The sequence below is a fragment of the Culex pipiens genome, chromosome 3, assembly GCF_016801865.2.
Source record: "Culex pipiens pallens isolate TS chromosome 3, TS_CPP_V2, whole genome shotgun sequence".
In the NCBI taxonomy this organism is placed as follows: domain Eukaryota; kingdom Metazoa; phylum Arthropoda; class Insecta; order Diptera; family Culicidae; genus Culex; species Culex pipiens.
In genome coordinates, this window is record NC_068939.1 from 122,978,629 (window position 1) to 123,002,675 (window position 24,047).

Consider the following 24,047-nt stretch of genomic DNA (forward strand, 5'->3'; position numbering starts at 1 on the left):
CCTATAAATTAAAAGAAATTTCGTTCTGAATAACACTCGAAACATGTAGTATGCAAACAACTTTAATTTTTATCTTAGTTCGTTCTCCGATTCCAACTCATATGTCTCGCGAAAATTATGACACTTGAGGGTATTTCTATTGTTAAGGCCTTAACAAATATTTTACTGCAAATTTTTTTGGAATATGTCATTTTAAGGGAAATTTAATGTACTTGTCGAATCTACATTGAAGGGTAATTTTTTCATTTAGAACAAAATTTTTCATTTTAAAATTTCGTGTTTTTTTCTAACTATGCAGGGTTATTTTTTAGAGTGTAATAATGTTCTACAAAGATGTAGAGCAGACAACTACAAAAATTTTGATACATAAGGGGTTTGCTTACAAACATTACGAGTTATCGCGATTTTACGGAAAGTACATTAAATTTCCTTTAAAATGACATGCCCCAAATTTTTTTACAGTCGAGTAACGGAAAATGGCAGAGTTTTCAATTTTTTTAAAGTGTTTTTTTCGATGAAAAATACGTTTTTTCGGAATTCTACGAACGCCATCAAATCGGGCGTACAATTTTTCATAAAAGTCCCTTTGACACCAAATTTCTATCTCATCACCGTTTCAGGCTGCAAATTATTGAAAAACACCTCTTTTTTCGCATGTTAAAAAATGGAAGGGGTCGTGCCGCCCCTCCGTCACGAGATATCAAAAAACGGACCTCGGATTCGTGATCAGGGACCCCTTATAACAAAGTTTCACGCAAATCGAAGAGGGGTCGGGGCAACTTTTCCCGATTTCGTGTGAGTTGGTAGAGAATTACCCATTAAGCATATTCGGGCTCTTTTAAAAATATTTTGATTTTGTTTTGTAAAATTGAGATACCACAAGAAGTTTTGTGCGCATGAAAAAAATAGAAAATACTTAGATATTTTGACAAGTATTGAATGCTTACTAGTGGACATTTTTTTCATTAAATTGTAAACAATTTTTATTGCGCTGAACTTTTTTTGTCACGACTTTAGTTAGAGTAGAGATGCTGAAACTTCAAAAAGTATTGGCAACGACCTAAGGCTCACAACTTGTTTAAGACAAAATCAAAAATATTTCCCTATAAAATATAATGTAAAATAGCATGGAATAGATATTGTTTCAAAGTTTGAAAAAGTCATTTAGAATTAAAATGTTCCTAAATTTATATTTTGAAAAATAATAAATATCATGATTTTCTTAAAATATAATAAGCTTTGCCAGTGTCAGTTTTCAAAAAATCATTAAATTTCTCAATATTACCAAATATTGCAAAGCTGTATCCTACTAAAATCCAATGAAGGTACACAACTTTCTAAAACTCCCTCACCGCTGCACTAAGCTCAGCTCCGGGGGTTGGTTTTGTGGGTGCACCACAAAATGATCGACGTTGCTGCATCCGATTTTTTTCCTCCGAAACCCCAAAACCAAATCAGACAAGGGTGGAAAAATTGGGAGGGAAGGTCGATTTTCCCTTCCCTTCCTCCACCAAATCCACAGCCAGAAATAGAAAACCCCGATAGTGTCCGGACACTTTCCTCACCCTGCTCCAGAGCCTGCTTTGGTGGTGGAATTTGCATTTGTGTGTGCAGGACACAGATCAGAGTGAGAGAGATAGCGCGAAAAAAAATCTTCGGAAAAAATGTCGAAAAGAGAGCCGACGAGGGAAAAAAATGAGAGTTAAGGTGCATGCAAAATAAGAAGTAAAAATCGTCGTACATGGCCAGAAAAAATACATAATCCAAACCGGGAACCGAACCTGGCCTACTTGGTGAGGGAGGGAGAGAGAGTGAGCGAGCGAGTCGTGAGAGTGAAAGAGTGAGAACGAGTGGAGGAAGAAAGGGGTAAGCTCGAGCGGGAAAAAAATTCTAAAAATCAAGCAAATAAAATTGGGAAAAAAGCACGACCACACGCACAAATGCATTTTGATGAGGGGTGGGAAAATTGTGGGGAAAGGGGGAGGCTAACCACATGCCAGCATCATCGTCGTCCCCTTGGAAACCGTGGGCAGATGAAAAAAAGGGTGATCGGAAGGAGAGGGGGCCAAAGTTGGTGAAATTTTTCAACCCGAAATTTCATCCCGGTTTTCGTGACCCTGCCGGACAGTCGGCCACCACCGAGGAGCATAGCGGAGTATATCAAAACAGTGTACTGCCACCCACTGACACCCACTCAGCTATTCTTTTTCTGAGCAGCACACACAAAAGCGACTGGCGGCGGCGGCTCCAACCGTTTGGAAGTGAATAAAAATCGCCCTTTCGCGTTTGAGAGAGGCTCCCAACAAAGGGTTCAAAGGCAAATTAATCGTTCTATTATTTCTTGATTTCTCTCTATTGTTTCAGGCGGGCTTTTTATTGTTTCACTATTCTTTTTTTCCTCGGTATTGTTTTGGAGGAGCGTGGTTTCGATAGAGAAAGGGTTAGTTATATTTTGAGTTTTGTATTGTTTTTGCAATTTGTTGAAACATCCACTCAATCAATTTTCTTCGTTATTCATACGAATGATTCTTACTATCTAACAAAATTTCTGTAATTTTGTGTTACAAGATTTTTTTAATTCCTTTTTTGCGCCGATGATAGATTACTTAAAAGCTCGGAAACTCTTAAAAATTGTTTATTCAATTGTTTTTTATTATTTTGAGCAAATTTTTTTTTTATGTTGAGCAAATTGTTTTTTTTTTATGTTGAGCAAATTGTTTTTGGCTATTAAGATCTTGGAAAAAATCAAAAATCATTTTCAGATGCAAAATCAAAAATGCAATAGAAAATGAAATCCTTTCCTTTTTAATAAAGTGCACCATTTTCAAAGTATATTATAGAGGGGTAATTCTCTACCAACTCACACGAAATCGGGAAAAGTTGCCCCGACCCCTCTTCGATTTGCGTGAAACTTTGTCCTAAGGGGTAACTTTTGTCCCTGATCACGAATCCGAGGTCCGTTTTTTGATATCTCGTGACGGAGGGGCGGTACGACCCCTTCCATTTTTGAACATGCGAAAAAAAGAGGTGTCTTTCAATAATTTGCAGCCTGAAACGGTGATGAGATAGAAATTTGGTGTCAAAGGGACTTTTGTGTAAAATTAGACGCCCGATTTGATGGCGTACTCAGAATTCCGAAAAAACGTATTTTTTTATCGAAAAAAACACTAAAAAAGTTTTAAAAATTCTCCCATTTTCCGTTACTCGACTGTAAAAAATTTTGGAACATGTCATTTTATGGGAAATTTAATGTTATTTTCGAATCTACATTGACCCAGAAGGGTCATTTTTTCATTTAGAACAAAATTTTTCATTTTAAAATTTCGTGTTTTTTCTAACTTTGCAGAGTTTTTTTTTAGAGTGTAATAATGTTCTACAAAGTTGTAGAGCAGACAATTACAAAAATTTTGATATATAGACATAAGGGGTTTGCTTGTAAACATCACGAGTTATCGCGATTTTACGAAAAAAAGTTTTGAAAAAGTTGGTCGTCATCGATCATGGCCATTCATGGTCACCCGCGACAGACACGGACGACGAAACAAAGAGAAACGCAAAAAGTAACTTTTTCAAAACTTTTTTTCGTAAAATCGCGATAACTCGTGATGTTTATAAGCAAACCCCTTATGTCTATATATCAAAATTTATGTAATTGTCTGCTCTACAACTTTGTAGAACATTGTTACACTCTAAAAAATAACCCTGCAAAGTTAGAAAAAACACGAAATTTTAAAATGAAATTTTTTGTTCTAAATGAAAAAATGACCCTTCTGGGTCAATGTAGATTTGAAAAGTACATTAAATTTCCCATAAAATGACATGTTCCAAATTTTTTTTACAGTCAAGTAACGGAAAATGGGAGAATTTTTAAAACTTTTTAAGTGTTTTTTTCGATGAAAAATACGTTTTTTCGGAATTCTGAGTACGCCATCAAATCGGGCGTCTAATTTATCTAATCTAATCTAATCTAATCTAATCAGACCCTAGCGCAGCCAATCTTTCGAAGGGATCCTGGAGAGTGCCTTAGGTTAGATGACGCCTAGCACTCTTCTTGTCATTTATTAACATTTGTAGTGCGCCATTGCATCGAAATACATTGAAACATCACAAGCGTTAAACCGGCCAGGCCTACTGCGTAAAGCCGTATCGCAGAGATGACTCGTAATTGGGTTGAGTTTGAGCACTGAGTGTTCGAACAACAACACAATTCTGAATCGACAGGGGAGGAAGAAGCGTGGGGACACACCACCATACGCTCCGAGATTTGGTTGTATTCGTTGGGAGCACCATGCTAAGAAGGTTTGGTACTCCGGGACCCTCTGGGATGGGACATTGTATTTCCACGAATGCCCGGGACACTATTTGCCGTGGTTATAGCGCCACAACTCGCTCTCTGTAACAGTATTCCTAATTCCAGTCCAAGCTCACAAAGTCGTCATGGCCTAGTGGTTAGCATTTTTGCTTACCAATCCAAAGGACGGAGGATCGAACCCCACCTCGAGCGACTTTGATTTTTCGTTCACATTCATCATTTCAAATTAATGTGTTCTTAACTTTCTCGTTGGGAGCAGATGGGCATCGAACCCAGAACCATTCGCTTATAAAGCGAACACCGTAACCAGTCAGCCACGGCCGCTCCTCCATCAAATCGGGCGTCTAATTTTACACAAAAGTCCCTTTGACACCAAATTTCTATCTCATCACCGTTTCAGGCTGCAAATTATTGAAAAACACCTCTTTTTTCACATGTTCAAAAATGGAAGGGGTCGTACCGTCCCTCCGTCACGAGATATCAAAAAACGGACCTCGGATTTGTGATCAGGGACAAAAGTTACCCCTTAGAACAAAGTTTCACGCAATTCGAAGAGGGGTCGGGGCAACTGCTGTGTGAGTTGGCGGAGAATTACCCAGAGGAATTTTAAGGTATAAACGAAAAATGTTAATTTCGTTTGATTTGATAAGAAAAGCAAACAAAATATTTCGAAACGCAGAAAATTTTCCAAACATTTTTAAACTTTATTAATGAATGAGGAAAATGATTTTTAATCAGTGTCATCTAACTGTCTCGGAAACTATTGGTTCAACTTTCAATGTTGAGAAATGAAACTTTTATAAAATCAAAACTGACTTTTTGAAAGGGCTAAAAACTCTTTTGCTGGCGCATTTGTTTTTGCATGCCGTGGACAGCAGGATATATTTTTCCATGTAATTAGATGACAACATCTGTTTAGAAAATGATCTGATATCAACAAGCGAATACGTCCGATTGCAATTAAAGGCAATCCTAATTTCCGATAAAAATGTTGTCAAGAATTTTAAGTCTTACATAGAATCACTACCAAAACCCAAACAAATTTAAAAATTGTCTGGAAGTATTGTCTGATAGGTTTTGCTCAATATTATAAAAAAAAAACATTTTTTTTTCATCCGAAAAAAAATATCGAGAGAAAAAATGGAAAAAATGGAAAGCTCAGCAGGTTTCTAACAACTTTATTTTTTAAGTTTTTTGAGCTGTTGCTGAGAAAAAGGAAAAATATCTAAGATTCTGCAATTTGATTAAAATAAGATATGATAAATGCCAAATAGTAAACCTCCATTTTTAAATCGACAATATTTATTTGATATTTTAATTGAAAAAAATGCTGATGTAGTTATTTCTAATTTGTATCAAGCTTTCAGAACGTATGAAAAAATCTCACATTCCAAAGAAATAAATAAATCATTTAAGGGACCATCCATAAACCACGTGGACACCTAGTTGGAAATTTCAAAACCCTCGTGGACAATTTTCCATACAAAAATCTCTTTTGCATGAAGCGCACTTTAAAACTTTTATTTCCAGTAAAATTTTAAAGTTTTTTGGAAATTTTTTTTTGTCCCCTGATTTTCGGACCGATTTTGAAGGATGGGGCGACATAAACTCAAGAAATCGTACTTTGCAAAATTGATATCAAAAGACGCAAATCATCATAACAAATTCTTTTATTCAGTGTTTTTGTGAAAAATATTTTTTTTTTCATTATTTGCAATATAAGTTCAAATTGCGCAAAATGTTATACAGTCCAGATTCGATTATCCGAAGCCTCGATTATCCGAAGTTTCGATTATCCGAAGTTCGATTATCCGAAGGATTGTATGGGACTTCGGATAATACTTTAAACATCAAATTCGAGTTCCACGACCTCATTTTAGTCAGATTTGAATAGTGTATTGCCTGTTAAATTAAAAAATGGATTTTTTCAATAGTAGATCACCGCCATTTTGGCCGCCATCGTGGAATTAAACATTCAGAATCACTTTAGCCTAGCGTTGGGATCATACATAGATATTAATATCAATTCAATATTCAATATTACGCCCTTTTAAAATGTTAGTCTTGGTTAAAAATTTTGAAAATATTTTTTTTCGAAAAGATCGGAAAGTTTCACGAATGTTTCATGCTTTAACATTGTAAATCGGACCATTAGTTGCTGAGATATCAACATTAGAAAACGGTGGGTTGTTTGGGTGAGATTCAGAAAACATCAATTTGCCTGTTTTTAAACACTTGCATGGCAATATCTCAGCAACTAAGGGTCGTATCAACAAAGTTCAAAAAAGCAAAATATAGAGTATTTTCTCAGCTTTTCAAAAATATTTTTTTCAAAAGTGGGCAAACATGTGCACTAATTTAAAAAAAAAAATAAAAACTTCGACTATTTTCAAAAAGGTTACCTAAAAATGGCCTTATCTTGAAAAAGGTGAACTTTATCAAAATTTCACTAGAGTACTTTTTGATTGCAAATTTGATTTTACATCGAAAAATGAAGTTGAAAATTTTTTGCGATCACTATTTTGATTTTTTGAAAAAAACAGTATTGATTATTAAATCATAACTCGGTCAAAGATTTTTTGCACAACCTGGAAATTTCTGAAAAGTTGGCATTTGATGTCCTCTAAAACATATCAAAAAATGAAAAAAATAAAAATGGTGTTTATTTTGAAATCAAGTTTTAGTGACAAAAAGTTAAATAAAAAATCACCAAAAATTTTTGAACGTGTATCATTTTTTTTAGTGTAGTCCAGGGTTATTAAAATATCAACATATCAGCTCTCAGCAACTACAATTATCCCGCCTGAATATTCATGCCTCAAATACAACTGGAGAGAACTCCTCATTGAAACTCTAAGCGCCAAACATAGCCGAACACGTTTTCGTGTTTACCCACTCGCGATTGACATTTTCCTTTTCTCTCTCATTCTCGCTTCCACGATCATCATACCGCAACAGCGTTTAATCACAAAAGTCGCCATAAAACCAATTTCGCAAACGCAGTTTAACGGGACGTCATGCGTGGTCGGCTCCTAATCGCCGTCTCACGTTCTCTCATTGCAGTTTTCGGAGAGATTGAGAGACTCAGCGGTGAGAGCGCATAGTCGAGGAAAAGGGGAGGAGTGATAGAGAGAGAATGACATCGCTGGGAATCATGAGACACAAGAAGAGATCTCACAAGCTATAGTGACGGCCGCTATACTCTTGGATATTTTTGGTGCAGAGATAATCTATTGATAGTTTTTCTATCACTCTTTTGCAACACTGGTGTAGTCCATATAACTTTGCCTTTAACTTTGCCGAAGACACCAAATCGATCAAAAAATTCCTTCAAAAGATACAGATTTTTGAATTATCTTCATCATTTTTGTATGGACAGCTGCCAAATTTGTATGGAAAATTATATGGACAAACTAATGATGCAAAATGGCTTCTTTGGGCATACCGAAGGCACTAAAAAAGTTTCAGTCGAATTAAAAAAAAAAATCGAATGACCGAAATCTGAGAGCTGTTTCTTTGCATTATTTTTCAAATACTGAAATACTAAAACTTTCACAAAATACCGTATTTTTTTGAAAATGGGTAATTCTCCGCCAACTCACACGAAATCTGAAAAAAATTCCCGATCCCTCTTCGAGTTTTATGCAAATCGAATTTGTCGATATCTCGTGACGGTGGGTCGGTACGACCCCTTCCATATTTTAACATTCGAAAAATACTCGTTTTTCAATGATTTACAGCCTGAAATGGTGATGGTTTGGAAATTCCGTGTCAAAGAGCTAAAAAACTAACCTTTCTGGGTTATTGCAAATTCGAAAAGTACATTTAATTTTCCTTCCTGCTGTGTGAGTTGGCGGAGAATTACCCAAATACCTAATTTATCATATTTTGAAAAACGGATATTTTCTCATTATTTTTTTGTTCAAAAGCTCTGGTTAGAACGCTTCTTAAACACTCTAAATTGTTATAGAAATATTTCAATTAGTTTTTATATTAAAATTTTCGCGAAATACTGCATTTATTTGAAAATTGTATTTTTTTTAACAATATTTATATGAGTATCAATCAAGGAATAATTTTCACGAAAATACCGTATTTTTTAAAAATACTTAAATACTTATTTGGGTATTAAACGAAGCTAAACTTTTATATACATTTACACGAAACCAGAAATTTTATTTTAAAGTTATCAATTAATAATAAAATATCGTAGTTTGTAGAGTGTACTCTTATTTTCATTCATTCAAATATAAGTAAGGAACGACGACACAAACTATTTCCAATGGCCTTAGTGAAATTTGAGTATTTTGCAGTAAACACTCCAATATTTTAAAAATTTCTAATTTAAAAAAAATTCAAATAAATTCGCTATTTTGTGAAAATTTTACAATGTAATACCATACAATTTTGTCCCGGCCGCGACGAAAATTCCATTGAGCAATTTGTTGCATTTGCAGGGTGTGTCAAGATCGAACGATCTGATGTGACAACATTGAATTCGAATTTGGGGGATCTGTGAAGGTCAAAAGTAAATTGAAAAAATTGGACAAAATGGCGTTCTAAACTCAATTTGGCTTTAAAATGCACGTGCGACAAGATAGCACGAGCATGACCAATTTCTGATTAGTGTCGACCCTCCTTCAGATCCGAAAGCTTTCCGATAATACCTTGATTTCAAGCGTTCGCAACGGAAGCTTCTCTCGACAAAGGCCGATCACGCGGGTGAATCGGATGCGTAATTAATGGGCCAGAGTCTGGGGTAAGAAAATAATGAAGCACACAACACACCGGGGTTGCCTGGGCACTAATTAATGGACCTCTTGTCCATTAAAGAAGTGAGAGGGTTGGGAAAGTGCATCCCTGGCGGATGCGAACCAAAATGGCACGAAGGATCGCAAAATGCTAATGAATAATTACTAACAATTACCGGCGCCATTTTCCGCGCGGACCTTCGATCGTAAATGAAGGCCTAATTGAGTCGTTGTGATAAAACAGACACTTGAATTACATTTTAGAATTCCTGCTGGAAACACTGGATCAATCTCGTTGCTGGTTTTAGCACTTCCAACAGGAAATTATCAACTTTCCCGGCAACTTTTCACCACTGCAGCTCATTAATCTGTGAGATTTGAACTTAGATTTCAGCTTCGAGAGTAAAAAAGAAGTGCAAAAAAACTCATTATCAACTAATTACAAACACTCAATCAACCCCTAATGAAAGGAAGTGAAAAATTTGCCCTTCCTTTTTCTTTTTCTTCCAGATTTTCCTTCAACTTGGGAACACAAATGTTATCCCTCTGAGCGGGATTGGTTTAAATTAGAATTTTAACTTTTCTCCATTCAAATCGAAATCAAAAAGTAAAAAGCTTGATCCTTTCTCTCGTGTGGTGAGTGAATTGCCGGAAGTAAGTTTGTCATTTTGTCACCTGCAGAAGTGCAGCCCCAGAGTGTTTTTTTTTCGTCTTCCAATGTTCACTTGAGAAAACCGACGCTCTCGACGGCCGTGTCACTCAGGTTTAAACAATAATGAAACCACGCGAACGAAAAAAAAACGGCTTCCACGAAAAAAATAATTAAAACTTGTAAATTTAGTTTTCTGACCACGACGCCACGCTCTCTGTTTTTAGTTGGTGGCAGCAGCGAAACACTTCAAGTTGAAAATTGAGTGGGAGCGTTTTTTTTCCAGTTTGAGAACAACTCACTTTTCCTTTTCCACTGACCCTCCCTCCTCCCAACTCTTTTGGGGGTGATTGTGATGATGATGTAGTTGGCGGTTGGTACAACTTCTCTGGATTTGGAATGGCTTTTTGATATTTTTTTTTGTTTAAAACAGTAATCTGCTGTTATCCTTATCAGGTCAAGTTAAATTATCGATAAATTTTAGTTCTTTAAATTATAAAATATTCAAAACTATAAAATTCTCATAAATCCATCCAGCGGTCGCAACACATACGAAGGAAATATTATTTTTGTCATTTTGAGGTTTAAGATGATTTGAAACTGACCTTAGCTTATAGGTGGAAAGGTTTTAAATTAATAACTTAATAATCAGTGTTGTAAAAATATCATGCCAGAAATTTCATCTCCCAACTTTCACTGCCCTTATTTACTCAATCTCTTGTAACATGCACTTTTGCTCTCTCATTACCACATTCACAATCACCCCCACCACAACAGAACGCATCCACAAAAGCCGCCACAAAACAAAATTTGGCACCGCAGTTTCACGGGACGTAATGCGTGGTCGGTTCCAAACTCCCCACTCGCGTTCTCTCTTTGCGGTTTTCTGAGAAAATAAAATAATCTTCAGCGAGTGTGCGTGAACGAGGAAAAGAGAAAGAGTGATAGCAAGAGAATGCTCTTGTTGGCAAACACGAGTGAACAGAAGAGAACTCACAATCTATCGTGACGGCCGTTATACTCTGTGATGTTGTGGTGCACAAATCATTAAATGATAGTTTATTCTATTGCTCATTAACAATACTGTTAATAATGTTTTGCTGAACAATTTTCAGCTTTTCAGTTAACTTGTTTGTGCTAGTTTTCTCTTAATTAAAAACAATTTTCGCTTCATATCATAATTTATCTTTCGAAAATAGATGTGCAATTTAATTTCTTCTGATAAAAATGAATTTTACCACATCCCAGAAGTTTGAATCCCCAAAAATTTGATTATTTTTGTGATTTTTTTCTTATTTTAAGGAATAAGTGAATTATCTTTTGACCTTATCATTTTATAGGCATGTTCAGAGCATTCTTTTGCTTTCACACTAGTAAAAGTTATTCATTCTCAACAAAATACAAGTAATTCTCAACAAATTTCAAGTCAAATTTAACTAAGTGCAGCAAAATGCTGTCGAAAAATTGCCTGTTCCATAAATCGATGCCTCTGTGCTCTCTTATGTTAACGAGATAGGAATCCCAGCAAGCTTAGTTCAAGAGAGCACAGAGGCATCGAAATGTGGGATGTTCCTGTATTCCCCACAATTACGAAATACCTTAATTAAACTGGTTTGAATACCACAAGAAAAAAAAAAGATCGGACAATTCACCAAACCATAAATAACCTTGAGTTTTATTGGTTTTAAATTGAAAATTTGATCAATAGTTTTCAAGATATCATCGATTGAAAGATCAGGGTCAACTGGGTAGAAATAATAAAAAACTTATTTTTGGTATTTTTCATTCTTTGCAAGCCAATGTACCATTTTTAAACTAACTATCCATAATCTAGTTTTATTGAGGATTTATGGTAGTATCTTGATTGCTTATAAGTTTTATGTTGGTAATTCACAGCAACTAATAATTTCTAATGCTAATTTAAAGGATCCAATAAAATCCAAATGGCTTTCAATAAGGTTTTATGAAAGATTCAAGAGTGATTTTAAAACTCGATGCCAAACGGTTTTATTGCATGCTTCTTTAAAACAAAGGGTTTTGTTGCTGTCAAATGCCATTAGGCATGCAAAAAGCTTACTCAAAATCATAAGCTCCTAAAATAGCATTTAACGCGGCCAACAAGCAATGCATAAATATTGCGCTTATTGAATGTAATTGACCGTCAAAATGAAAGCAATTGAATTGATTACTATTTGAAGCAAACACACATTTATGCTGAATTTCGGACATAACTAGTATAAGCATCAAAGTTCAAAAATATTTGAATTGCATAACAAAAATCAAAATCAAATTATTCGCTCTACAGCATTGCCTTGGCGTTCTCGATTGCGAGATTCCTACTCGAAACTAGGTGTCCGAAGGCTTGATTGTTGAGGCAATTGCAAACCTTTTTTTACACCTTAGCTTCCATCCACCCCGGTATTCGAACTGACGACCTTTGGATTGTTAGTCCAACTGCCTACCAGCGACTCCACCGAGACAGGACCCAGGGAGACGACTCCTACACTTGGACTGAGCTATCGACCTAACCTCTAGGTTAGACCGGGGCCAACATTTACTTCCCCATCCGACCGAAGGCGTGATCAGACAAATCTCGTCTCGAAAAATGCCACCGGGACCGTCTGGGATCGAACCCAGGCCGACTGGGTGAGAGGCAATCACGTTTACCCCTACACCACGGTTCCCGGTATTTGCATAACAATGTTTTCATTAAAAAATGTTATGACAAAGAATTTTTTTTTATGAAGCGAGTTGATTTTTTTTGGCTCTATCTCTCTCACATTTATCGATAAAATTTCAACCAAAGCTGAAATTAGGCCACCAACTGCTAGAAATAATCTTTCAAATTACCTCCATCATATCATTTGGCAAGACTTATTTTTGACACAATAAAACCTATCTGGCATAAGACTTTTGAAATGATTTTTTTCCATAACTCCTGATAGGGTTTCAACAAAGTTTTTTTAAGGCTTTGAGGAGGTTGTTAGGATTCTATTGAAAAGTCTTGAACTCCTATGTTGGTTTTATAAATATGCCGTGACAACCTTCTGCGAAGTTTCTGGGTTTTAACAGAGGTATATTAGGGTTCTGGGGAGGCTGTTACGACTAAGTGATTTTAATGTTGGTTCTGGCTGATAGGTTTTTTGGCGGTTGTGACAGCTTTTATAAAATGTTACTTGGGAGTCCATATCTTAGCAACCTAAGGTCGGATCAACAATGTTTAAAAAGCAAATTGTAGAGAATTTTCTAAACTTTTCGATTGTATTATTTTCAAAGATAAACAAGGATGGACGCTTTTTTTTTATTGATAAAAATGCAATTTTGTTGTATTTTTTAAAATTAACATTGTTTTAAGTCAAAAGAGTATATATTGCCAAATTTAACAGAATTTCTTTCTGATTTTGAATTAGAATCAATTTTCCGTCGCTCCGTGCCATACTTTCATACACTTAGGAGCCCAGGGCGGCGAAGTCCTTGTAGATAAAAAGGAAGACACTAGTGGTTGGTACTAGCAATGATGGCCGACAGCTATAAAGTCAACTTCGTTTAAGATTTTTGATTTTTTTTCGCGTGCAATTTCGATACTTAAACAAAACAAACAAAATCATAACGTCTGCCATAGGGTTAGTGAATTTTCACGATTTCGCGGAAATTCGGTAAATTCCACAATTTCATGGAAATTTAAGGATTTTTTGAAATCAATGCATAAACATCAAATTTAACAAATATTGTATCCACAAGCGTTTCAAGTGCAAACAAGGTTAGTTTTCAATTGAAAAACGCATAAATTAGTATGCCTAAAATATATATTTCCTTTTACATAAAAATGAGTACAATCGATTGTAAATATTGTATGTTGTTTACAGCTTTTTACAAATTTGAAGATTTGGAACCATTCATCCGAATTTTTTTAAGCATCTGTCGATATTTTGTACCTTTTTCACAGAATTATGCTACTGTGAAATGTTTGAATCATTTATGAATACTTTTCAAATTAAAAAAATGATTAAAATTCGATATTTTTTAGAGTTTTCTTCATGCTTAGGGGCAAAACATATTTTGTCTGATCACTTTGAAATATTTATTGAAAATAGAAGTGCATGCAACTGAATACAAATGCATTTCCTTGCATTTACTGTCACTTTTAGCACGATTGGGTTCGTATAAAAACATTTTGAATAGCAGTGAAATATGTATGTACAGAGTATGAGGAATCGTATGATGAAAAATAGCTCATTTGGACATAAATGGCCTAAAATGATAAAATATGTGTCAGATTTGTGAGGTTAATCACAATATACCCTGCCTAGGTATTTTTATAAGGTTAGGGTAGAGTAGTCATCAATGAGACACGGGGAACAATGATAAAATGGCTCTCACAAGTCGTAGTTTCAACTAATCCGGCTCATATTTTATGGAAAGGTGCGTCTACAGGATACACGTCTGCCATAATAGTGGCTTTGGTTATGGACGCTCCCTTGCAAAGTTATTCATAAATGTTTGATTCTGGAGTGTTAAAGTAAATTATGGACAAAAATAACTTTTTCGCTCGTAGCCTGCCATTTACACCAAAACTAACATTTTTTCATTTTTTTCGACGTTCCATAGAGAATAAGTTGAGCTACAATATCCTTTCATTAGGTTTGACCAAAATTAAGAATATATATACCCAGAATCCAGGGCTGTCTCATTGTTCCCCACTCCTTGCAGCTCATGGGTTATAATTAAACACTTTAATTTTTCTTCATTAAATTTTTCAAAATCTATGTAAATCTTTCAAACATGAATTGAAAGTGATTTTTGGCATATTTAATGAGTTTTAACTCCATAAAATAAAAAAAATATTAAGTTTTTTGGCAAAAATAAAAAGATTTTACAAAATTTAAATACTTTTTAGTATAACTTTTGTTAATTGAAGTTTCAAGTAGGCAAAATTGCTTTAAAATGTTTAAGGCAAGTCACCTACAATGGAACAATATGACGTTTTACTGGAAATTGTTTATTTTCGTAGAGTGTCTCATTGTTGCCCAGCTGTCTCATTGTTCCTGCCGAGTGCGTCTACAATGAGACAATTGTATAACTCTGGATGTAAACGTCAGATCGATCTCATATTTTGGTCAATGTCAGAACACATTAAAACTAAGTAAATGCAACAAAAAAGCTCATTAAAACATGAAAAGAATACAAAAACCGTTGAAAGTTACAAACCAAAAGTGTCTTATTGATGACTACCCTACCCTTCCTCTTTTTTTCGATAAATCAACAAAAATAACCGGAACGATTTTTTTAAATTAATATTTCAAACATGAATATATAAAAATATTTTGGCAACACACACATTTCAAGACAAAATGTTAGGAAGGCCACAATAACCTGAACCTGACTATAGTAACAAATTTTTTTCCTTTCTCAGCTCAACTTTTCCCCATTCACCTTGACGACACCCACCAGCATGAGCCCTTTGGGGGGAGGTGACGATCCAATTGGGAACGAATTTGAAACAAAACAAGAGACCAAACTGGTGGGAGAAAGGGTTAGCTGCGAGAAATCATTAAAACATTTTTAAATTGAATTTTTACTCTCTTTTGGAAACCAAAAAAAAAGTGAGGTGGTTTTCGCCCTTTCATACAGCGGAAACCCCAAAAGGCTCACCCTGAAGTTCATTAGGGGCAGGTGATAGTGGGTGGGCCAGAACAAGTGAATTGCCTCAGGTTAGGTTGGCGTTGCTGGTCATTCAATTTGAAAGTTGAAAATTTTGATGGAAGGTGGTTCAAAATTTGTGTGATATTTTCTTAGTTTTTCAGCATTTTCAAAGTTATTTTCACCCACTCACCTGTGGACACATTTTGCACTGGTACTTCCGGCCCGTTCCGTTCGGCAACCCGGTCCCGATCTTTGTCGCGTTGATGGGCTGTGGCACGACCAGAAGGGCTGCCGCCGAGTTGGGGTGCACGTGGTGATGTCCTCCCGGCGAGCCGTTACTAACTGCACCTCGCGCCCCGTAAATCTGGCTCATTTGGGCGGCCGATTGCATTCCGTGGTGGTCCAGCAGCCGTCCATCGTCAATCATGTGGCCTGTTTGCAGGTGAAATGAGATGAAATTATTAAAATTTGAAAGTGACAAAAATTCGTCGCAACAAAAAAACTCACCTTTTTGCAGATTGTTGTGATGGTGGTGGTGGTGATGATCGACTGCGTTCATTTTGGCCTGAAAAAAATCGAGCGAAAACAAAAGAAAAAATTCAGAAAAACGGTGAAAATAATCAGATTAATTGACGTATTCTGAGATGAAACAATGAGAAAACAAGAAAAGCTGCGTGTACCAGCTGGTACAAAAGAATCCGAGTGAAAAAGCTCACAAATGATTTAATTGACGAATGAAAATTGGAAACTCAAACTGCCTAACAAAGAAAGAAAGGTAGACGGAAAAAACGGAGTCGAAATGCAATAATCGAAAAGCGTGCTTCGTCATCATCAGTCATTCGGCGCTGGTGTTGGCCGGGCTGAGATTTCATTTCTTTTGGGAATGGGAAATGTACCGGTGCGAAAATGAAAGAAAAATGACGATCAAAGGGTTTTTGGAATGGGGAGAACGGCTCAGGGAAGCTGGACGTTTGCAAAGAGGATAGTTGTACAAGGTGTTCTTTAAATTCTTAAAATCCAAAAAGATCCTCAAATAAAATCAAAAGAGAATTAAAAGATAATGAAAAGAGTATCCAAAGATAAACAAAGGAGAATAAAGAGAGAATCAAAAGAGAATAAAAAGAGAATCAAAAGAGACTTAAAAGAGAACCAAAAGAATAACAAAAGAAAATCGAAAGTGACGCAAAAGCTTCAAGTGGACCATTAACACTTCAGCCTCTCCTCCCTGAAAACCCACTTTCCTTCCCAATTGAAAATTAATTTTTCGAAGGCTCCCCAGGAAAAAAAAAAACAAAAGCTTCTTGTGCCTTCGGAAACAAAAGACACTCCTTTGTCCAGTCGAGAGAAAAAAGAAAAATCAAAAAAGTAGGGTGTGGAAACATTTTTTCTCTCCACACTTCAGCATCAACAAAAACCAGCAGCACACTTGCGCTTCCCATTCTAAGAGAAAGAGGGAGCTTTCTTTCATTTTGCGCCTGAAAGGCTGCACATCCTGGGTGCTAGAATGTCCTTGCCTAGTGTTTGCAGTGTAAGGGAAGAGAAGGTTGAGGGGGGAGAGGTTCTGCTAATAAAAATCACACTCCAAAAGCATTGAGACGCACATGCTGGCAATTTACGGAGTGAAGGGGAAAAGTGTAAACAGAGCAGTACAGAAAAGTGGCAATTTTCGAAACTTGTTCCATATTTTTTGAATCAAAAAATTCAAACTTTAAAAATGATGTTCAAGTTCAAGTTTAAAATCATGATTAAGATCAAGTTAAAAACAAGATGCTTAAAATTCCTGAAAATTCAGAAAAAAATGAATGAAATAAAATGATTTTACAAAATCCAATGAATAAAAAAATAAATGCAAAGAAAAACATAAAAAAAGAATCAAAAGAAAATTAAATAACAATTGAAAGTGAGATTAAAGAGGAATTAAAGAGAAATTAGAGAGAAATTAAAAACAAATAAAAGAGAAATTAATGATAAATAAAATAGAAATAAAAGTAAAATTATGAAATTAGAGAGAAATTAAATAGAAATTAAAGAGAATTTGAAGAGAAATTCAAGATAAATTAAAGAGAAATTTAAAAGAAATGTAATAGAAATTGAAGAGAAATTAAAAAAAAACAAGAAAAATGAAGGAAAAAAGCAAGAGAAATGAAAAAATAGAAAAAGAAATTAAAGAGAAATGATTTTTTTTAAATCAAGTCAAGATACTTAAAATTCCTGAAAATTCCGAATTTAAACAATTGATTTAAATTATGATATTTTTTTATTTGGTAAACGTTTAATTAAAACTTCATTAAACGTAATATTCCTAAAAATGCGAATTAAAATCCTAAAATGGTTCTAAAATATTTAGAATCCAAAGAATTTATTAAAATAAAATGATTTCCCAAAATCTAATAAATAGAAAAATAAATGATAACAAAGAATAAAAAATATATTCAGAAGTAAATTAATTGATTCAAAAGAATCAAAAAAAGTGAATTTAAGAGAAATTAAATAGAAATTAAAGAGGAATTCAAGAGAAATTCAAAAGAAATTCAAGAGAAATTCAAGAGAAATTCAAGAGAAATTCAAGAGAAATTCAAGAGAAATTGAAGAGAAATTGAAGAGAATTGAAAAAGAAATTAAAGTTAAAGCTCAAGTCAAGATGCTTAAAATTCCTAAAAATTCAGAATATGAAAAAATGGATTTAAATTATGATACTTTTTTATTTGGTGAAACATTAATTAAACTCCATTAAACGTAATATTCCTGAAAATTCAAAATTTTCAAAAAAATCTCAGATCTACAGAATTTTGCAAATAAGAATCCTCAAATGGTTCTTAAATATTTAGAATCCAAAGAATTTATTTAAATCCAATGATTTTCCAAAATGAATAAAAAAATGATAACAAAAGAAAAATTAAACTGAATTCAAGGAGAAATTCAAGATAAATTCAAAAGAAATTCAATAGAAATGAGAGAGAAATTAAAGAGAAATAAAAGAGAAATGAAAAAGAAATTTAAGAGAAATTAAAGAGAAAATGAACAGAAATTAAAGAGAAATAAATGAGAAATTTTAGAGAAATGATAGACAAATGAAATAGAAATTTAAGAAAACTTCAAGAGAAATTCAAAAGAAATGATAGAAAAATTATAGCGAAATTAAAGAGAGATGAAAGTGAAAAAAAGAGAACAAACTGACAATAAAATGAAAATCCAACGAAAGTTAAATTAAAATTGATTCAAATGTTATTAAAAAAAATCATCAAAATATCAAAAGAGAATAAAAAGAGAAAAAAATGATCAAAATAGAAACTGAAATCAATCAAAACAAAATAAATAGAGATAACAAAAAAAATATGATCAAATTAGGATCAACAGAGAAACAAAAGAGAATTAAAAAAGAATCAAAAGTGATTTGAAAGATCATCAAAAAAGAAATAAAATAGAATCAAAAGAGAATAATAAGATTCAAATGAGAATTCGAGAAGCGATATGATAAAAATAGGAATCGAATGAGAATAAAAAAAGAATCGAATGAAAATCAAGTGAGTTGCCACTGAGAGTAAAATAAGAATAAAACTAGATTCAAAGACTAAGAACAAGATGAGAATTCAACGAGAATGAAACTAAAGTATAGACAATTGTATATAAAAAAGAATCAACAAAAAACAAAGAGAATGAATAAAGAATCAGAAGAGATTAAAAAAAAAAATCTAAAACGAATCAAAAATGAATCAAAAGAGATTCATAAGAAGAGAAATGAAAGAGATTCTAAATAGAATTGAACGATAGTTGAAAGAAAGCTAAATGAAAATAAAAGGGATTTCATTGATAAACAAAAGAGAAACAAAAGAGAAACAAAAGAGAAACAAAAGAGCAATAAGAGAAACAAAAGAGAAACAAAAGAGCAATAAGAGAAACAAAAGAGAAACAAAAGAGAATCATAAGAGAGAGTTGAAATAGAATTGAAAGCTAGTTGAAAGAGAGCGAAAAGAGAATAAAAAGGGATTAAATAGATAAATTAAAGAAAAACAAAAAAAATTAAAAGAGAATCGAAGGAGAATTCAAAGAGAACCTGAAGAGATGTTGAATAGCAACAATGAAAAATTTAAATAGAAAAGAATTTTTAAAACGGAATAAAAAAAATCAATGTGAAATAAATGAGAAACAATAAAGAAAAAAGTGGAAATAAATTAAAGACAAAATAGAAATGAAAAAAAATCTAGAAGTAAAGCAGAAACAAAAAAAAAAACAAAATAAAATAGTAACAAAATAGAAACCATACAAAACCGAAAATGCTTCAAAACAGAAACAAAATCGATACTACTTGAAACAACATACATATAAAATCAAATTTACGTCAGATTCAAATCTAGAGTTCTTTTGAAAAGGTCCTATAAACATATGAAACACAATAGCTTTTAGGACCTTTAAAAAAACACTAGAAATTATTACATAATTTTAGAGTCAAATTAAATTTAAAAGTGTTTTTCTATTGTGGTAAAAATAAGCATCTTCACCCTAACGTTGTTTTCAAGAAAAAATCTCCTCGCAATTTGACGAAGTGAGGCATGCTCCTTTGTTGCACGAAAAGGAAAACCTACTCCCACAACATCAATCAGATTGCGTAAAACTGAGAAAGGGTTGTTCTTGGAGGGTTTCCTCGTAGTTTCTTCCTCAAAAGAACCACCCTAGCAATGCATTTCCCTTCTCTTAGGCACTGCACGAATGAATCAATGACGATTTTTATTAGGACTTCATGGAGCAGAGCTTTCTCGCATGTCGTCACTCGCTCGCACACCGGAAATGGAAAACCCAGGAAAAGCTTTTCTTTTTCGCATCTCGAAACTGGATCCCCGGTGTTCCTTTGTGTGCGTTTCGAGAAGGAAGCTTCAACCCACAACAGAAATAGGAATAAAAAATCACAAGCAAAAAAACAATTCTTCGACAGAACCGGGAATGTGATTTGCAATACCTCGTATCCTTGCTTCATCGACATGTGGTTTCTTGGCGCGGGCCATCCACTGTAGGCGTCCATGTCCTTGGTGTGCTGGCCACATTGCTACACGCAGAGCGTCCAGAGTCCACATTCCGGCGAATGTCCGTGTTTTGGAATTGCAGATGCCGGGGATTAGACGGGGTTTGCCGATCGAAAGAAAGAACCCGAGGAATTATGCAGCACAAGAACGGAGATTTCCAGTTTCAGCGCAGTGTTCGTTTGATGTGATGTTGAGGCAGATGCAATTTCACGAGGTCCAGCAGGAAGAATTGTGGAATTGTGCGCAAATACGACGACGCAGTCAGTCACGCATAAGTTCGAATGGGCGGGCGGGCGGGCGGTGGTTTCCGGGGTTTGCACACAGATTGAGATTGAGAGAGCAGTATGATTCCAAGGATTTGGTTAGTAGCGTGTGGTTAGAGGGAAGAGAATGGAAAAATAGAAGAAATTTGTTAGTATAGGATCAACGAGTTTAGGTTTGATGAGGTATTTTCAATGATTTGTGATACAGCTTTCTTAAACTTAAGTTTTGTTGAATAGTTTTTTCAGTGTAATCTAACTGGCCCTCATTATTCAACTCGCGGTATCTCCGTCACTATAGGTTTGATTTTCAATGTTAGAAAGTTTAGAAATTCTTTGACCAAACCCAACATTTTAATAAATCTAAAATATGTGTTTTGAGCTGTTTTAAAAAATTACCATTGATTCCAAGATTTCGAAATACATTTTTAAATTAGCAGAAAATTCACAAAATAATCAACATAGTCAAACCAAATTTAAAAAAATTTTTTTTTTGAGAGGTCCTATTTTTTTAGTAAAGTATTCGCATTTGCAGATAAATAACATTTAAAAGAACCCTGAAAATGCCTTGAACTAGAAAACGGTTAATCAATCGAAAAACTGTTCAATAATTTTTTATTGAAAATTTGATTTTGCATCTAAAATAGATATAAAAATAAAATTTGTCAACCTTTTTGATTTTTACAAAAAATATTTATTTTCTCAACAACAAAAAAACTTTTTGTATAATGCATTACTTTTTGAAAAGACTAAAATCAGTCATTTTTAACATTCTTAAATGCTAGGCTGGATTTTTATATTTCGAACTAATTTTCAATTAAAAGAGCAGAAAATTTGTACATTGAAAATCGGACCATAAGGTTCCGAGATATCGGTGAACAACACTGAGAAAATCTATTTTTCCTTTATATATCTTTGCATGGACATTAGGGTGCCCAGAATATGGGACTTTTTCTCAAAACATTGCTTCCTAAGCTGAATATTGTTTCTTGAGCTATTTTAGGACTCTGGGCCAAATATGAGCAAAATCGGTCAACATTTACCCATTGATTCTCGAAGGTGAAGTTTGTATTGGAAAATCGAAAAAATGTATGGAAAATCCTATTTTCCTACGGTTTGGTCTGCATGGTGCGCTACTTCCATCAAATTACTCCCAAAAGTGAGATTCCCATTGGAAATGTAATGCTCTACAACTTTGTAGAACATACCAAAGCTGTAAAACTCGATCCTGAAAAGTTATTAGCGATTTAAAAAAGGCATTTTTGTATGAAAAACATTTTTTCACCAACTTTAGGCTCGGGTATCAATGGGTTTATCTCAACCAATTTCGCTCAAAATTTGCACAGATGCTTAAAATAATCCAAAAAACCGTTTTTCGCTTGTGGAGCAGGGGGTCATTTTTTCTGGGCTCGCTAATGGTCAACTAAAGCACACCAGAGTTAAAAAAAGCAAAATGTTTTGCAATTTTTCATTGTTTCTAAAATATTTTTTTTTCCTGAAATGGGCAAGATTGTTTTTAAACCTTTTTTTTTAGGGCGTCAAATTTTACCGGGTTTCGAGTTTCTTGGAAACGGGAAAAATATTTTTGGAATCCCTGTAATTCCTGGGATCCGGGAAATGTTTCAAACAGTCATAAAATCTATGTATTTATTTTATTTGTAATGTATTTCAAGCCTAAAATCATAAAATAAGCTCAATACTATAAATTGTTGATAGTCTACATTCAATCTAAACAAGGAAAGCAGTTTTAAGATAGCTAAAGCTGTTGTTTTGAATTTCAAATGCACCACAATTTGTAATCCAATGTGATTAAAATTAAATACCATAAACCGGGGTGACATTGATAGGATTTCAATTTATTTTAAGAATATTTTCCTACTGGAAAGGTTTTTCTCAAGACTATTATTTTTAACACAAAAACGTTTTTTTTTTCAAAAGTGTTTAAAAAAATAGTTGCATTGAAAATTCTTATTTTAAATTCCGGGGTGAAAGTCATAGTTTTTCTTGTTAAAATCAGATTTAAAGTGTTAAAATATCATATAATATTGCATTTTAATATCAAATTCAAATATCATATTATATTGCAAAATCATTCAAATATCATATTATATTGCATTTTAAACTGAATTCAAAGCACACATCAAAAGTTTTCACATTTTATATGAAATTTGTTCTACTAAAAATGCCTTTAATTTTGAAGATTTTTTCGAATTATGTTTCGAAAACACATAAAATTATTATTTACAAACTTATTTCACCTTCTTCTAGTGGGAAATTTTCCAAAGAATCCAAAAATGCATTCCGTTTTCCGATTTGAAATCATGTTTATTGTGAAAATCAAGACACATTGAGAATATAAAAAAATGCTATTTATCAAAATTTACTTAATTATAGTCAACCAAATCTTTAAATTTTTCAAAATTTTATGAAAACTTCTTCTAACAGTACTTAGAACACTTCTCTACCACGGTCAGTATGATTTCACACCATTCCGTGCGTATTTAATTTCTAATCTTCATTTTGCGACAAAATCTCAAACCTATCAAAGTCACCCCGTTTTACGGTAAGTCTCTTATAAATATTTATATTTTTATATGACATGACTTAAAAAGCTAAAAAAAATCTTTCAAAGTATCTTAAAAAAAGTAAGCAAATAAAATGATTACAGCCAATGTGAAATCTTACATTCTTTTATAATGAAATTTTTCTACTAAAAATATTTTACAAATTATCTTTGAGCCACTACCGCCAACTGGGGGAAATTGGGAATATTGTCTGAATAGGTCAATCTCCTGCAGAGCAATACATTTGGAAATCGGTGTTCTAATTGTTTTTTTTCCTATTCCTGTTTTAACCGTCGTATCGATTTCTAAGAATTCAACTGTTTATATATTTCCACAAACAAATCTGAATTTACCAACCAAAATTTGATTTATTTTCCCAATTTCGGGAATTCCCGGAACAAAATATAAAAATTCCAAAGATTCGGGAATTCTCGTTTTTGGGAAAATCCCGGGATTTTTGTTCCGGGAATCTCCGGGATGGACGCACGATTTTTTTGTTTGAAAAATTCGTTTTTTTAATACAACGTGTTCAAAGATTTGTTTGCCCTTTCTAAAATTTTCAGAAAAGATGTCCCCTTAAAAAAAAATAAACAAAAAAAACAATAAAAAAAGTATTTGAAATTAATTTTTTCGCTGCAAATAAATAAAAATTCAGCAAAACAAACCTACAATTTTGCCGAAGACACCAACACGTTTAAAAAAATTCTTTGAAAGATACATTTTTTAAAGTTTTTGCATACCATTTTTGTAAGGAAAATTACAAGGACATAATATGATGCTTCTTTGGAAATGCGGAAGGCAACCAAAAAGTTTCAGCCAGTTAAAAAAATACAAAAAAAAATAATTTGAA

At 33.7% G+C, this 24,047-nt stretch overlaps 1 protein-coding gene across 3 annotated transcripts in view; it reads right to left on the bottom strand.

Moving 5' to 3' along the window:
- The window catches only part of LOC120423271 (zinc finger protein rotund), a 227,085-nt gene that overhangs the window by 51,938 nt on the left and 151,100 nt on the right, over window positions 1-24,047 (bottom strand). For 2 of the 3 annotated variants that reach the window (XM_039587010.2, XM_039587008.2), the window contains exons 3-5: window positions 20,310-20,396; window positions 15,863-15,920; window positions 15,546-15,787 (exon numbers count right to left, since the gene is read on the bottom strand). In XM_039587010.2, the coding sequence (XP_039442944.1) occupies window positions 15,546-15,787; window positions 15,863-15,920; window positions 20,310-20,396 (387 nt within the window). The remainder of the gene's footprint in view (window positions 1-15,545; window positions 15,788-15,862; window positions 15,921-20,309; window positions 20,397-24,047) is intronic. The other variant, XM_039587009.2, reaches the window with a different exon arrangement.